Raw genomic sequence first — 13,462 nt, forward strand, 5'->3', positions numbered from 1 at the left:
CTCAAATTTGCGTCCTGCCTAGCACTGATAACCTAACCCCCTTGCTTACCAAGAATCCATCCGCCTCTGTCTTAAAAATATTCAAAGACTCTGCTTCCACTGCCTTTTCAGGACAGGAATTCCAAAGTCTCTCAAACTTCAGAAAAAATGTTGCCTCATCTCCATTTTAAATGGGCGTCCCATTATTTTTAAACAGTGACCCCGGGTTCTATATTCTCCCACAAGAGGAAACATCCTCTCCACATCCACCCTGTCAAGACCCCTCAGGATCTTATATGTTTCAATCAAGTCACCTCTTACTCTTCTAAAGTCCAGTGGATACAAGCCTAGCCTGTCCAATCTTTCCTCATAAGATAACCCATCCATTCCAGGTATCAGTCTGGTAAGCCTTCTCTGAGCTACTTCCAAAGCACTTGCATCCTTCCTTAAATAAGGTGACCAATACTGTACACAGTGCTCCAGTGTAAAAATAGTAGGGTAGTAATGGTGGGGGATTTCAACTTCCCCAACATTAACTGGGTTAGTCATAGTGTGATAGGCTTAGAGGGAGCGGAATTCTTAAAATGCATCTAGCAGAGTTTTTTAAGCCAGTACGTAGAAGGTCCTACAAAAGAGGGGGCGGTCCTGGACTTAAGTTTAGGGAATGAAGCCGGGCAAATGGTAGAGGTATCAGTGGGGGAGCATTTTGCAGATATTGTTTGCTCAAAGAACTTTATAAAGCAGTTACTCTCATTTTGTTAAATAATAGAACATTCATTCCACCTTCAACATACATGAAGAAATTAATTAGAAATGCCTATTGAGACTAGCCATTCTCCCAATGTCATATCCAAGTCAGCATTTCAACCGAGACCTCACACAAGCTACGATGAGCAGGCATGGATTTTTTTTTAAAAAGTAGGCATCTCAGATGTCAAACTAGATCTGACACTACGCAAGGCTGCTTACAAATTTACCGATCCATACTGGTGGAATCCTATTATTTTCATTACCTGACTGGGTTATTGCTGAGAGAAACACGCAAGGACTCCAAACAACTTAGCAGCTGAGTATCTCGTACTCCTGACTTCAATTCTTGGATGTACATCAATGCTGATCTGGAACTTTCCTTCTGATTTTGCCCCTAAAAGAGAAAAGTGAATTCGACATAAGAAAGACTTCACTCAGATTGAACAACTGAGGGCGGTAGAATTTAACAAACAGTAGGGCTTCAGGCTCCCTCTATTTTAACCAGGAGTGTCGGTCAAACACTTATTCATTTAGGTACCCCTGGCTTTCACCAGCTGGGCTAAAAATTGCATTGTATTGACTTGCTTGATGTTTTAAGAGGAAAACATTCTTTTAAAAAATGCTGTGTGAATTCTGAAAGCCCAGAAGATGTGCAATCAATTCTTGGGAACCAAAACATTAATCTGACAAAGCTTTGACTGAACACTGCAATGTTGAGCTCAAAAGGAGGGGTACTACCTCTGTTGAGAGATGTTCTACCACTTAACAAAAGTCAACCAATCACCTTTAACTTGTACGTTCCTTCCCAGAGTTGCATTATAAGAAAGCTATTCATCCTTGCAATAAACTTATTTGATAAGAATTTAAACTCCACAAAATTCCATATCTTCTTCAGAAAGTAATTACTATGTTAACCAAACAGTCAGCGATTCTTCCTCTACAATATCTGTGTAATGAGTTAGCTGTTGAACTGAAGGGAAGAAACAATCTGTACGGAATTCCCCAATACAAATAGCTGTCCTTTTGCAAATGACCTTCCTAAAAAGGACATTTGTGTTCAAAATTAGGAAGATTAATCCTGCATATTGGTATATTTCGCCTCAAGCTTGGCACCAATTAATTCATAAAGCACAACATATTAGATTCAGATTGAAGCTAGGGAGGGAGGGCAGGAGGAACTGTTCGTAATAGTGGCCTCACCATCTAGACTCAAAACCTTGAACGCACTCCCCAAAGCTGTTTGTCTTTCTACTATCCTCTTAATTGAGGTTGCCCTTGAAACCCATCTACTGACCAAAGGGTTGTCATTAATATCTCCCACTTTGGCTCTACATACATTTTTGTTTGATCTGTGAAGCACTTTGGGATGTTGTCCTATGTTAAAATTGCTAATAAATGTATATGGTCATAGCCTCCAGGTAGATGTCAATCAATTATTATTAGGATTATATGAGCCAATGGAACAAGGCCTTCTGCCAGCCAATTAAATGTTAATCAGTGTGCAGGACTAACAGGTCACACAAAATGTTAATAAATCAGGTTAAATTCTGCGGGAACATCCCCTGAAACGCATAAAAGTCACAAGTTTAATTATTTCACGAACTCAAATAGGTCTGTGGTAAAAGTTTACATATATTATACAGTGCAATAAAACAGGATCCCAAAGTGCATTTAAATTAAGTCAAGACATAAACCACTAAATCTTGAAATTAAAACTCATAGAACCTCTCTAGTTCATTAGCAGCAGAAATAGTGCAGTACTTACTGCTTTGGAGGTATGCAGGTACTGTGAAACCATTTCTCTTTTTATCATCATATCTTTGTTTCTCAATGGTCGTTGCTTTTCTTCATTCAAATTCATGTCAAGCTATTAAAAGATAAAGAATAAACATCACCAATTTAATTATTAAATGGAAATTAGTGGTTGGGATCATTATTATCTTACAACTGTTTCCCCTGACGACCCACATTCATAAAGCCCTCCCTAATTCATTGTAGCATAATAATCCAAAAAAAAATACTCCTGTACAGCAATAAAGCTTTTCAAAATTCTACTTTGTTTCCGGAAGATTCCGAGTCAAGCTGAGGTGTACTTATAGACGGACTTCAGTATAGGAATAGGCAAACTTCTCTCCAGCTTCATTGTTCAAATGGCCATTACTCAGCTCTGAAGAAGGGTCATGTGGACTCGGGGCGTCGACTCCGTTTTTCTCTCTACAGTTGCTGTCAGGCCTGCTGGGTTTTTCCGGCATTTTCTGTTTTTGTTGCAAATTTCCAGCATCTGCAGTATTTTGCTTTTATCTTTGGCCATTACTTGTGTGGATCTAAACAAGGCAATGCCTCTTCAACAGCAGGAGCATCACTTCCAAGTTTACATAGAAATTACAGCACAGAAACATGCCATTCAACCCAACAGATCCATGCTAGTATACTAGCATGGGAAACTTCCATGTGGTGGTGTTCCATGTATCTGCTGCCCTTGTCCTTCTAGATGGTAGCATCTAGGTGGGTTTGAAAAGGTGCTGTCTAAGGAGCCTTGGCGAATTTCTGCAGTGCATCTTGTAAATGGTACACGCTGCTGCCGCTATTTGTCGGTGGTGGAGAGGGTGCCAATCAAGCTGGCTGCTTTGTTTTGGATGGCGTCGTGCCTCTTGAGTGTTGCTAGAGCTGCATTCATCCAGATAAGTGGAGAGCATTCCATCGTATTCCTGGCTTGTGCCTTGTAGATGGTGGACAGGCTCTGGGGAGTCAGGTGGTGAGTTACTCGCTGCAGGATTTCCAGCCTCTGACCTGCTCTTGTAGCCACAGTATTTGTATGGCTAGTCCAGTTCAGTTTCTGGTCAATGGTAACACCCCAGGATGTTGATAGTGGGTTTTTGCTCTTCCAGCATCCTCTTAAATGCATCATCTGTGCTATTTGCTTCAACTACTGGTAGTGAGTTCCACATTCTCACAAGCCACAGCAAATTTGATCAAAATAGAGTTACTTTTCAAGTAATATTTTTATACAATAAATTGAAGGACCATTACAAAGTTTGGGTCTACATTGTACTCCTGTTCTTACCAGAATCCAAAAATGAATTGGACCCAAGGCTTTCCATGTGGTTCAATAGCACATTAGACGACCTAATTACCTACCCTACTGCCTAATTGTCTTGCTTCAGTGAATACTGGTAATTTGTAGCTTAACTTGTCTTACAATACAAATGAAATTCAAACCAGGCAGGTCGACTGTGATTGGTCAAGGAATATTAAACAAAAGCTGGCAGTTAACTGTTCCCTGGTGCATTCTCCATGGCAACACCACTACCAGAGTCCACTTGCCAACCAATCAGCACTCTTCTCATGCAGCATAAATTGTTGTTCTCTTTACATTTGGTATTCTTGCAAATCTGTCCTGAGTGGAAGACGAAAACTTCAACAGTATGTCCCTTATTTTCAGCAATACTGAAGTTCTGTACTACCAAATGACAATTAATATTCCATTGCATTAAAAAGGGTGCCCTGTGATTTTATATAAAACAAAATATGAACTTGGGAAACGAATGGGAAGATACCATCAGGTCCATTAATGTTCACCCTATCTGCCAGCTATTGCACGGCAGTCTCCAAAAAAATCCAGAGTAAACAAAATAAAAACCCTAATCGATTTCAGGGGGAAGGAAATTCCTCTTCAATGACATAAGTCAGTGTGGAACTCTACTACAGAGGGTGGTTAAATCAATCAGTACAGAAGCATTTAAGGAGAAGCTAGACCAGCAGATGAGGGAGAAGGGAACAGGGGGTTATGATAGGTTTAGCTGAGGAAAAATGGGAGGAGGTTCGAGTGGAACATGGACTAATTTGGCCAAATAGCTTATTTCTGTGCCATTTTTACTAAGCAATCCCATGTAATTCAATAAACTTCAAGGAAGTACAGTTAAACTTAAAGAGATACCTCTCCAAACACATCACAATTTCTTTGACACTCACATATCTGTCAATTCAAAATGTTGTAAATGCACAAAGTCTGGTCAGCATGAGAAGAGAGAAAAGGTATGTTTATGGCCCGTAACTTCCGAGTTCCAGGGCGTTGTAACTGCGGGGTGCCCCAAAGATGCATTTTGTACTAGCCCCCCACCCCAGCCACTGGAAGTCCTTAGGTAAGGACTGCATGGCAATTGCCCAGGAGGTTTGAACTTCAGTTGGGTAATTGCCCTGCAACTCGAACCACCCAAAAGTACAATATAAATTGCAAACTTTGGATGGTTCCGACAGTCTTACATCAAGAACAAGTTAGAAGAATTAAAGCCACTTCTAACTTCTGGGTAACTATAGTACTGACACCCACCCAGCACAGCCCCCACATCCCCACGTGACCCCCAACCCCCACAGGACAGGACTCCCCGACCAGCCCCACCGATCCACCCTTTCCCCCGTGGGACTCCCCAACCACCCCCACTTACCTGCTAAATCCACAACCCCACCCCCCCACACCAAACCGGTCTCACGTCACTCCATTCCCCCGACTACCCGACCCAAACCCCCCACTGACCATCCCGCTTACCACCTGATCCACCCCACTGACTAACCCTGATCACCTGATCCCAACCCCACCACCTGACCTTAACCCCCCGCCCCCCTCCTCATCCCCTCCTCACCCCCAATCCACTTAGTTTACAAACTTACCTTCTCCCTGGCTTCTCAAAGTGGCTGAACCTTTAAACTTGCCTGTTTTACAGCAGCTAGGGTAGTAAAAAAACGGGATGTGGCTTCCCTACCTCCGACTCAGCTGCCCTCAACACAAGGCCTCGGGAACCTGCTGAACCACATTGTTCTCACCCGGCCTAAATCGGAAGGTCGGGCAAGAAAGGAGCAGCTGTCTCCATCTCAAATGTAAGCCCGTCTATTCCCCTCATCACACGCTGATGGACCTGCTGCATATCTCCAGCATTTTATACTTTTATTTCACATTTTCAGCATGTTTAAAAGGTTTTAAACGATCCAATCTCATGTAGTGAAAGGCTGAAGGGCTGAGCACCTACCAACATCTGCTCAAACAGTGCAAGCACCTCTTCATCAGACAGCGTAAAGAGCGCAGAAGATTGGGTTTCATTAATTGGTGTTGGTGGATGTTTTGACTGGACGTATGGCTTCTCCTTCTTCCGTATACTGGTGAATCGTTCCAGCTGCAAGACAGGACCAGAAAAGAATTAAATATACTGTAGTTCCCCATAGCGTTTCACAAGTACATCTGCACTGTGAATTCTGTATCTAGCCGGGTAATCAACAACAGATCTGTGCAGCAATTTCTTGCATGCTCATCGCTTAGCTTGCATTTACCCATTTTAAAAAAAAACTATTGTCACCAGTTTATGGAGGAAACTATCACACTATGCAAGCCCCCTTTCCCTCCTTACATTACGGGCAACATTTTCCCCCAGTCTGGGGGCAGGGGGGGGATTTGCGGGAGTGGGCGCGAGCTGGCAGGTTACTGATTGGCACCACTGCTTTGGGGGCGCGCCGCCATTTTACATGGGCGGGCCAATTAATTTCGCGCATGTGCACGAAAGAGTGCACAGATCTCTCTGAGGCAAAGCGCTGCCTCAGGGAGATCGGGTCTGGTTTGAAAATTTAAATAAAAAAGGGGGAGAAAAATTACTGACATGTCCACTCATGTCAATTTCTTTTATTTAAAGATTTTATAAAAATTTTAATACCCCCATGAAACCTCATCCCGCACGTGGATGAGGTTTCATGTTTTTTCAGAAGCCCGCCTGGGCTCCCGGCCTGCCCACCAACCTTAAGTTTGGACGGGCAAGTCCATTAATCATGTTAGTTACTTTATTAATGGCCTTAATAGGCCTTTGATAGTTCAGCAGGCACACAGCCGATTCGGCTGCGCACCCAAACTGAAAATCTAAATGACGCGGGGTGATGTCGGGACACACACCCAACGTCACCCCGCGTCATTTTAAGCGTCGGTGAACAGGCACCCCCCCCCCCACCTGCTGAACAGAAGGTACTGCCCCATGAAAAATTCGTCGGTGGTGGAGGGAGTGAATGTTTGTGGATGGGGTGCCAATCAAGTGGGGCTGCTTTGTCCTGGATGGTGTCAAGCTTCTCGAGTGTGTTGGAGCTGCACTCATCCAGGCAAGTAGGGACTATTCCATCACACTCCTGATCTGTGCCTTGTAGATGGTGGACAGATTCTGGGGAGTCAGGAGGTTAGTTGTAGTTATAGTATTTATGTGGTTTGTCCAGTTCACTTCTGGTCAATGATAATCTCCAGGATGTCGATAGTGGTGGATTCAGCAATGGTAATGCTATTGAAGATTAAGGGGCGGAGGCTAGATTCTCTCTTGTTGGAGATGATCATTTGTCTGGCACTTGTGTGGTGCACATGTTACTTGCCCCTTGTCAGCCCAAAGAAAAACAGAAAATGCTGGAAAAACTCAGCAGATCTGACAGCATCTGTGGAGAGAAAAACAATGTTTCGAATCTGCATGACCCTTCTTCAGAGCTACAGAGAAGTAGAAATATGATTAAATTTATACACTTAAGGTGGGTGGAGCAGGTGAAGCAGGATGGAAGGCCAGCAACAGGTGAGGGCAAAGGAGAGATTGTGAAGATGCCATGAATAAAAGGACAAAGGGGGTGTTAATGGTAATGTTAAGGGCTAAAAAAAAGGTGCTGTTAGTGGCTGATACTTGTAACCTTTATGCCACTATCAGCACCTTTTTTTAGCCCTTACCACTAACATTAATACACTCCCTTTGTCCTTTTGTTCATAGCACCTTTGCAATCTCTCCTTTGCCTCCGCCTATTGCTGGCCTTCTAACCTGCTTTACCTGCTCCACCCACCTTAAGCCGTATAAATTTCATCACATTTCTTCTTCTCTGTAGCTCTGAAGGGTCATAAGGATTCAAAATGTCAACTGATTTTCTCTCCACAGATGTTGTTAGACCTGCTGAGTTTTTCCAGCATTTTCTGTTTTTCTTTCAGATTTCCAGCGTCCGCAGTATTTTGCTTTTAACTTGTCGGCTCAAGCCACGATATTGTCCAGGTCTTGCTGCATTTGGACATGGACTGTGTCAGTATTTGAGAGCTCATGAATGGTGCTGAACATCAGCAAACATCCCCACTTCTGACCTTATGATGGAAGGAAGGTCATTAATGAAGCAGCTGAAGATGGTTGGGCCGAGGGCACTACCCTGAGGAACTGCTGCAGTAATTTCATGGAACCGAGATGACTGACCTCCAACAACCACAACGATCTTCCTTTGTGCTAGGTATGACTCCAACCAGCAGAGTTATCCCCAATTCCCATTGACTCCACTTTTGCTTGGGCTCTTTGATGCGACACTCGGTCAAATGCTGCCTTGATGTCGAGGACAGTCACTCTCACCTCACCTCTAGAGTTAACCTTGTTCGCCCATGTTTGAAACAAGGCTGAAATGAGGTGAGGAACCGACTGGCCCTGGCGGAACCCAAATTGGGCGTGAGCGAGCAGGTTATTGCTAAGCATGTGCCACTTGATAGCACTGATGATGACCCCTTCCATTACTTTCTTGATGATCGAGAGTAGGCGGATTGGGCGGTAGTTGGCTGGGTTGGATTGGCCCTGTTTTGTACGTACAGGACGTACCTGGGCAACTTTCCACATTACCAGGTAGATGTCAGTGTTGTAACTGTACTGGAACAGCTTGGCTAGGGGCGCAGCAGTTCTGGAGTACAGGTCTTCAGTGCTATTGCCGGAATATGGTCAGGGCCCATAGCCGTAGCATTATCCAGTGCCTTCAGCCATTTCTTGACATCACATGGAGTGAATGGAATTGACTGAAGACTGGCATCTGCTGCGGACCTCCAGAGGAGTCCGAGATGGGTCACCAACTTGGCACTTCTGGCTGAAGGTTGTTGCGAGTGCTTCAGCCTTATCATTTGCACTGATGTGCCGAATTCCCCCATCATTGAGGATGAGGATATTTGTGGAGCCCCCTGCTCCTCCTCCAGTGAGTTGTTTAGTTGCCCACCACCATTCATGGCTGACCCATTGGTTGTGGAATTGCTTGGCTCTGTCTATCACTTGCATGCCAAACAGCATACGCAGTAAGTGCTCCTGTATTGTAGCTACACCAGGTTGACATCTCATTTTTAAGTATGCCTGGTGCTGCTCCTGGCTTGCCCACCTGTAAATTTCATTGAACCAGAGTTGATCCCCTGGCTTGGTGGTACCGGTAGAGTCAGGGATATGCCAGGCCATGAGGTTACAGATTCCAATTTTGCTGCTGATGATGGCCCACAGCGCCTCATGAATGCCCAGTTGAGTTGCTAAATTTGTTCAACATCTATCCCATTTTGCACGGTGGTAGTGCTACACAACACGATGGAGGGTATCCTCAACGTGAAAATGGGTCTTCGTCTCCACAAGGGCTGCTGGTGGTCACTCCTACCAATACCATCATGGACAGATGCATCTGTAGCAGGCAGGTTGGTGAGGATGAGATCAAGTACATTTTCCCCTCTTGTTGGTTCCTTCATCACCTGCCACTGATCCAGGCTAGCAGCTATGTCCTTTAGGACTCGGGCAGCTCGGTCTGTGGTGATGCTACTGAGCCACTCTTGGTGAGTGCATTCTATGCCCTCATAGGGTATGGTTCCTCCAAGTGGTGTTCAACATGGACGAGTACTGATTCATTAGCTGAAGAGGGGATGCAGTATATGGTAATCAGCAGGAGGTTTCCTTGCCCATGTTTGACCTGATGTCTTGAAGCTTCATGGGGTCCGGAGTCGATGTTGAGGGCTCCCAGAACAACTCGCTCTCAACTCTATACCACTGGGCCACTACCTCTGCTGGGTCTGTCCTGTCGGTGGGACAGGGCACACCCAGGGATGGCGATGGTAGTGTGGAAGACATTATCTCTAAGGTATGATTCCGTCAGGCTGTTGCTTGACTAGTATGCGAGTCAGCTCTCTCAATTTTGGCAGTAGCCCCCTGATGTTACTAAGGAGGACTTTGCATGCTGGACAGGGCTAGGTTTGCCACTGTCATTTCCAGTGCCTAGGTCGATGCTGGCTGGTCCGTCTGGTTTCACTCTCTTGTTTTATCTCCTGCCTGCAGAGCAGAGAGGCAGGAGCACATGAATTGTGGCAGCCCCAGCAAGGCACATCTGCACAGTTCTGACTTGCACTTCCACAACACCGCAGCTCTGGCTTCGGATCGGGTCTGGTCTGGATCTCGAATGCGAACACAGGTCCAATAGTGGGGGGTTGCAACCCGAAGGTCGGGGAAGAGGAAGAGACCGGAACCCGATGGTTGGGGCCGGGGGCGAGGGGGGTAAGAGCCTGCTACCCGGAGGCCGGAGCGGTGAGGGGAAAAAAAACGAGGCCATAACCTGGAGATTGGGGTGGGGGGGAAGGGGCTACTCCAAAATGGCGCCAATCGGGTCACGTGTGAGAAACAACATAAAAACGAAACTCAACGAGATTACAGGCCCCATTAACTTAGCAAAGTTGAAGCAAAGCAACGTTAAATGAGGATTTACTGTACTCCCAACTGGATGAAATTTCTCCCTACCCTTCCGAGCCTTCCCATTCCACTCCCCCTGCCCCAACTCTCCCTTCCCCACCCTACTCCCATCCTCCCCACCCTGCTTGACCTAAAAACAGCTTATCTGCGTGCAATGAGATTGACTAGGTTGTATATACAAGAAAACAACATCTCACTAAATGTTTATAGTAGGAAATCCAATTGTAAATAACACTCCAAGTTCCATACTCCACAGTAACAGTTTATAGTAGTTAGACATTTTGCAGTTGATCATAGAAGCAAAATAGATAAAGTTTGCAGAACATAATGTTCATTTCAACAGTAATTTGCAAGTTACAAAAATATGAAAGTATAGCCAAAGAGTAGAGCAAAATAAAAACATGCATGATGCTTACCTCATCAGGAATCAGCTTCTTAAAGGTCTGTAGATTGGAAGCAAATAGAAAGAAAAACAGATAAGTGTCTGCCCACCACCAAGGAGAAAATACAGCTCAGAAAACACCCAAAACACATTTCTGCAAAAACAGCACCGTCACCCGTCCAGCAGCTTGAAGGAAATCATTCCATCATATCAGGTAGAATCAGCATTTTAATTCCAATGCATAATTAGCGGGACAGAGATAGAGAAAGGGAGCACTTGCGACAATGCACTTGGTGATTATTTTTAATTCATCCCCTCAAAATTTACCCCACCATCAGGAACCGACATAGGGAACAGGAGATCATCATTCAGCCTCTCAAGCCTTGCTCCACCATTCAGTAAGATAATGGCTGATTTGTATCGTAAACGCTCTCCACCAGGCTTGACTTTTACAGCTTCGTCTTTTGTTGAGCTTTTTGTGGGAGAGTGTTCTTCACTTCTCCCACCCTTTACGGAAAGAAGCGTTTTCTAATCTCCTGAATGGCCTGGCTGATTTTAAGGTTATGTCCCCTTGCCCTCGACTTCCCCAATCAGCGGGAAAAGTTTCTGTCTATCTCCCCAGCAATTCCTTTCAAATTCTTAACGTCAATCAAATCACCTCTTAACCTTCTGTATTGTGAGAAATATAAACCCAGCCATTGTAATCTGTCCTCATAATCTAATCCGTGGAAGCTCTGGTCATCATCTACTGTCCCTTGATTCAAGGATGACATCTACTCAAGGTCGCAAGTTCCTGCCATGGGTTTTCAGGAGACTGAGCAAGTCCATTCTTGACCCGCATACCTTTGTTTTGGGCTCGTGGGGCAGGATGCCCAACAAGGTAGTGGGATCCGGTGTGCAGGATTTGCTTCCTATTCTTTCCTCCTCTGTCGCTGCTCTGCCTCATCATTAAGGCGTTTGGACTCAAACTGTGCTGCAGTGTGATGGACAATTTGTCCCCATTTTGAATGATGGGTAGCAAACTCCTCCCAGTCTTTAATGTCAATGCTGCCATGCTTCAAGGAGAGCTTCACAGTGTCTTTAATCTTCCCTGGATCGTTGGCCATTTGAGTTGAGAAAATAGATCCCGGCAGCGGAGATTCTCTTCAGCCATCCGGACACGGTGTCCAGTCCACTGAAGTTGATTTTGCCGGGGTTTTGCCTGTATGCTTGTGGCACTGTCTTCAAGAAGGACGCAAGCGTTTGCTTGATGGTCCTCCCACTGAATCCAGAGGATGCGGTGGAGGCATTGCTGATGGAATTTGTCCAGTGCTCTAATGTGTCACTAATACACATTCCAGGTCTCACTGCAGGACTGGGGTGTGGTGACAACAACTGCTCGGTACACTAGGACTTGTGTGGACTTGCGGATGTCATACACTGGCTGCTGTAGTTTATAGAAGGCTGCGCTGGCACAGTTGATAAGATGTTGGATCTCCTCATTAATGGTGACCTTTTGAGAGAGATGGTTGCCAAGGTATGGGAGGTGCTACAAATATTCCAGAGTCTCTTCTTTGCCACAGATGGGAGGTGGAATATTTGGCTCACCGGATGTGGCTTGATGTACGAATTTTGTTTTGGCAACTTTCAAGGACAGGCCAAGTTTCTTGTGCAGAATTGAAGAGATCAAGGCTGGCTTGCAAATCTGGCCAACGATGCAGCAGTCATCCAGAAACTGTAGATCATGACTATTTATGGCAGTCATTTTAGTTTTGGCATGGAGGCAACTGAGGTTAAATAGCTTTCCATCTAGACAGTTTTAATGCTGACCCCAAGAGAGCAATTGATTTTTTGATGAGATGAATGGCCACTGTCAGTTAGATTGTAAATAAAATGGGGCTATCACACAGCCTTGCTTGACCGCAGTCTGAATTTTGAAGGTGTCTGTTTCACTCAAGACAGTTGCAGTCATGTGTCCATATGCAGCAAAACATGCTCAATATTCAGACTTGGGCTGATAAGTGGCAAGTAACATTCGTGCCACACAATGACCATCTGCAACAAAAGAAAATCTAACCATCTTCCCTGTTCAATGGCATTCCTATTACGGAATCCTCACCATCAACATCCTGGGGGTTACCACTGACCAGAAACCGAACTGGATTAGCCATATAAATACTGTGGCTACAAGAGGTCAGAGGCTGGAAACTCTGCACAGAGTAACTCACCTCCTGACACACCAAAGCCTGTCCATCATCTACAAGGCACAAGTTAGGAGTGAGATGGCATGTTCTTCACTTGTCTGGATGAGTGCAGCTCCAACAACACAAGAACCTCAACACCATCCAGGACAAAGCAGCCTGCTTGACTGGCACCCCATCCATCATCTTAAACATTCACTCCCTTCACCACCAATGCACAGTGGCAGCAGTGTATAACCTCTCCAAGATGCACTGCAGCAACTCACCAAGGCTCCTTCAATTGCACCTTCCAAACCTGTGACCTCTTCTGCCTAGAAGGACAAGCAGCAGATGCATGGGAACATTACCACCTGCAAGTTCCCCTCCAATCCACTCACCATCCTGACTTGGAAGTAAATTGTCATTCCTTCACTGTCACTGGGTCAAAATCCTGGAACTCCCTTCCTAACAGCGCTGTGGGTGTTCCTAAAACACATGGACACAGTGGTTCAAGAAGGCAGCACACCACCACCTTGTCAAGAGCAATTAAGGATGGGCCAATAAATGTTGGCCCAGTCAGCAATGTCCATATCCCATGACTGAATTAAAAAAGTCATCATGAGGCAGTTGTAGGATTGTGATGAGGTTTCTTGGACATCCAGATCTTTGGAGCACAATCAACA

General features: G+C 45.1%; 1 protein-coding gene across 1 annotated transcript in view; it reads right to left on the minus strand.

The window, feature by feature from the left end:
* diaph1 (diaphanous related formin 1) overlaps positions 1-13,462 on the minus strand; it is a 348,897-nt gene that overhangs the window by 262,448 nt on the left and 72,987 nt on the right. Inside the window, exons 2-5 of the mRNA XM_078551232.1 lie at positions 10,655-10,681; positions 5,754-5,897; positions 2,495-2,596; positions 993-1,123 (exon numbers count right to left, since the gene is read on the minus strand). Coding sequence (XP_078407358.1) covers positions 993-1,123; positions 2,495-2,596; positions 5,754-5,897; positions 10,655-10,681 — 404 coding nt within the window. The remainder of the gene's footprint in view (positions 1-992; positions 1,124-2,494; positions 2,597-5,753; positions 5,898-10,654; positions 10,682-13,462) is intronic.

Source organism: Cetorhinus maximus, chromosome 10 (assembly GCF_964194155.1).
Source record: "Cetorhinus maximus chromosome 10, sCetMax3.hap1.1, whole genome shotgun sequence".
NCBI lineage: Eukaryota > Metazoa > Chordata > Chondrichthyes > Lamniformes > Cetorhinidae > Cetorhinus > Cetorhinus maximus.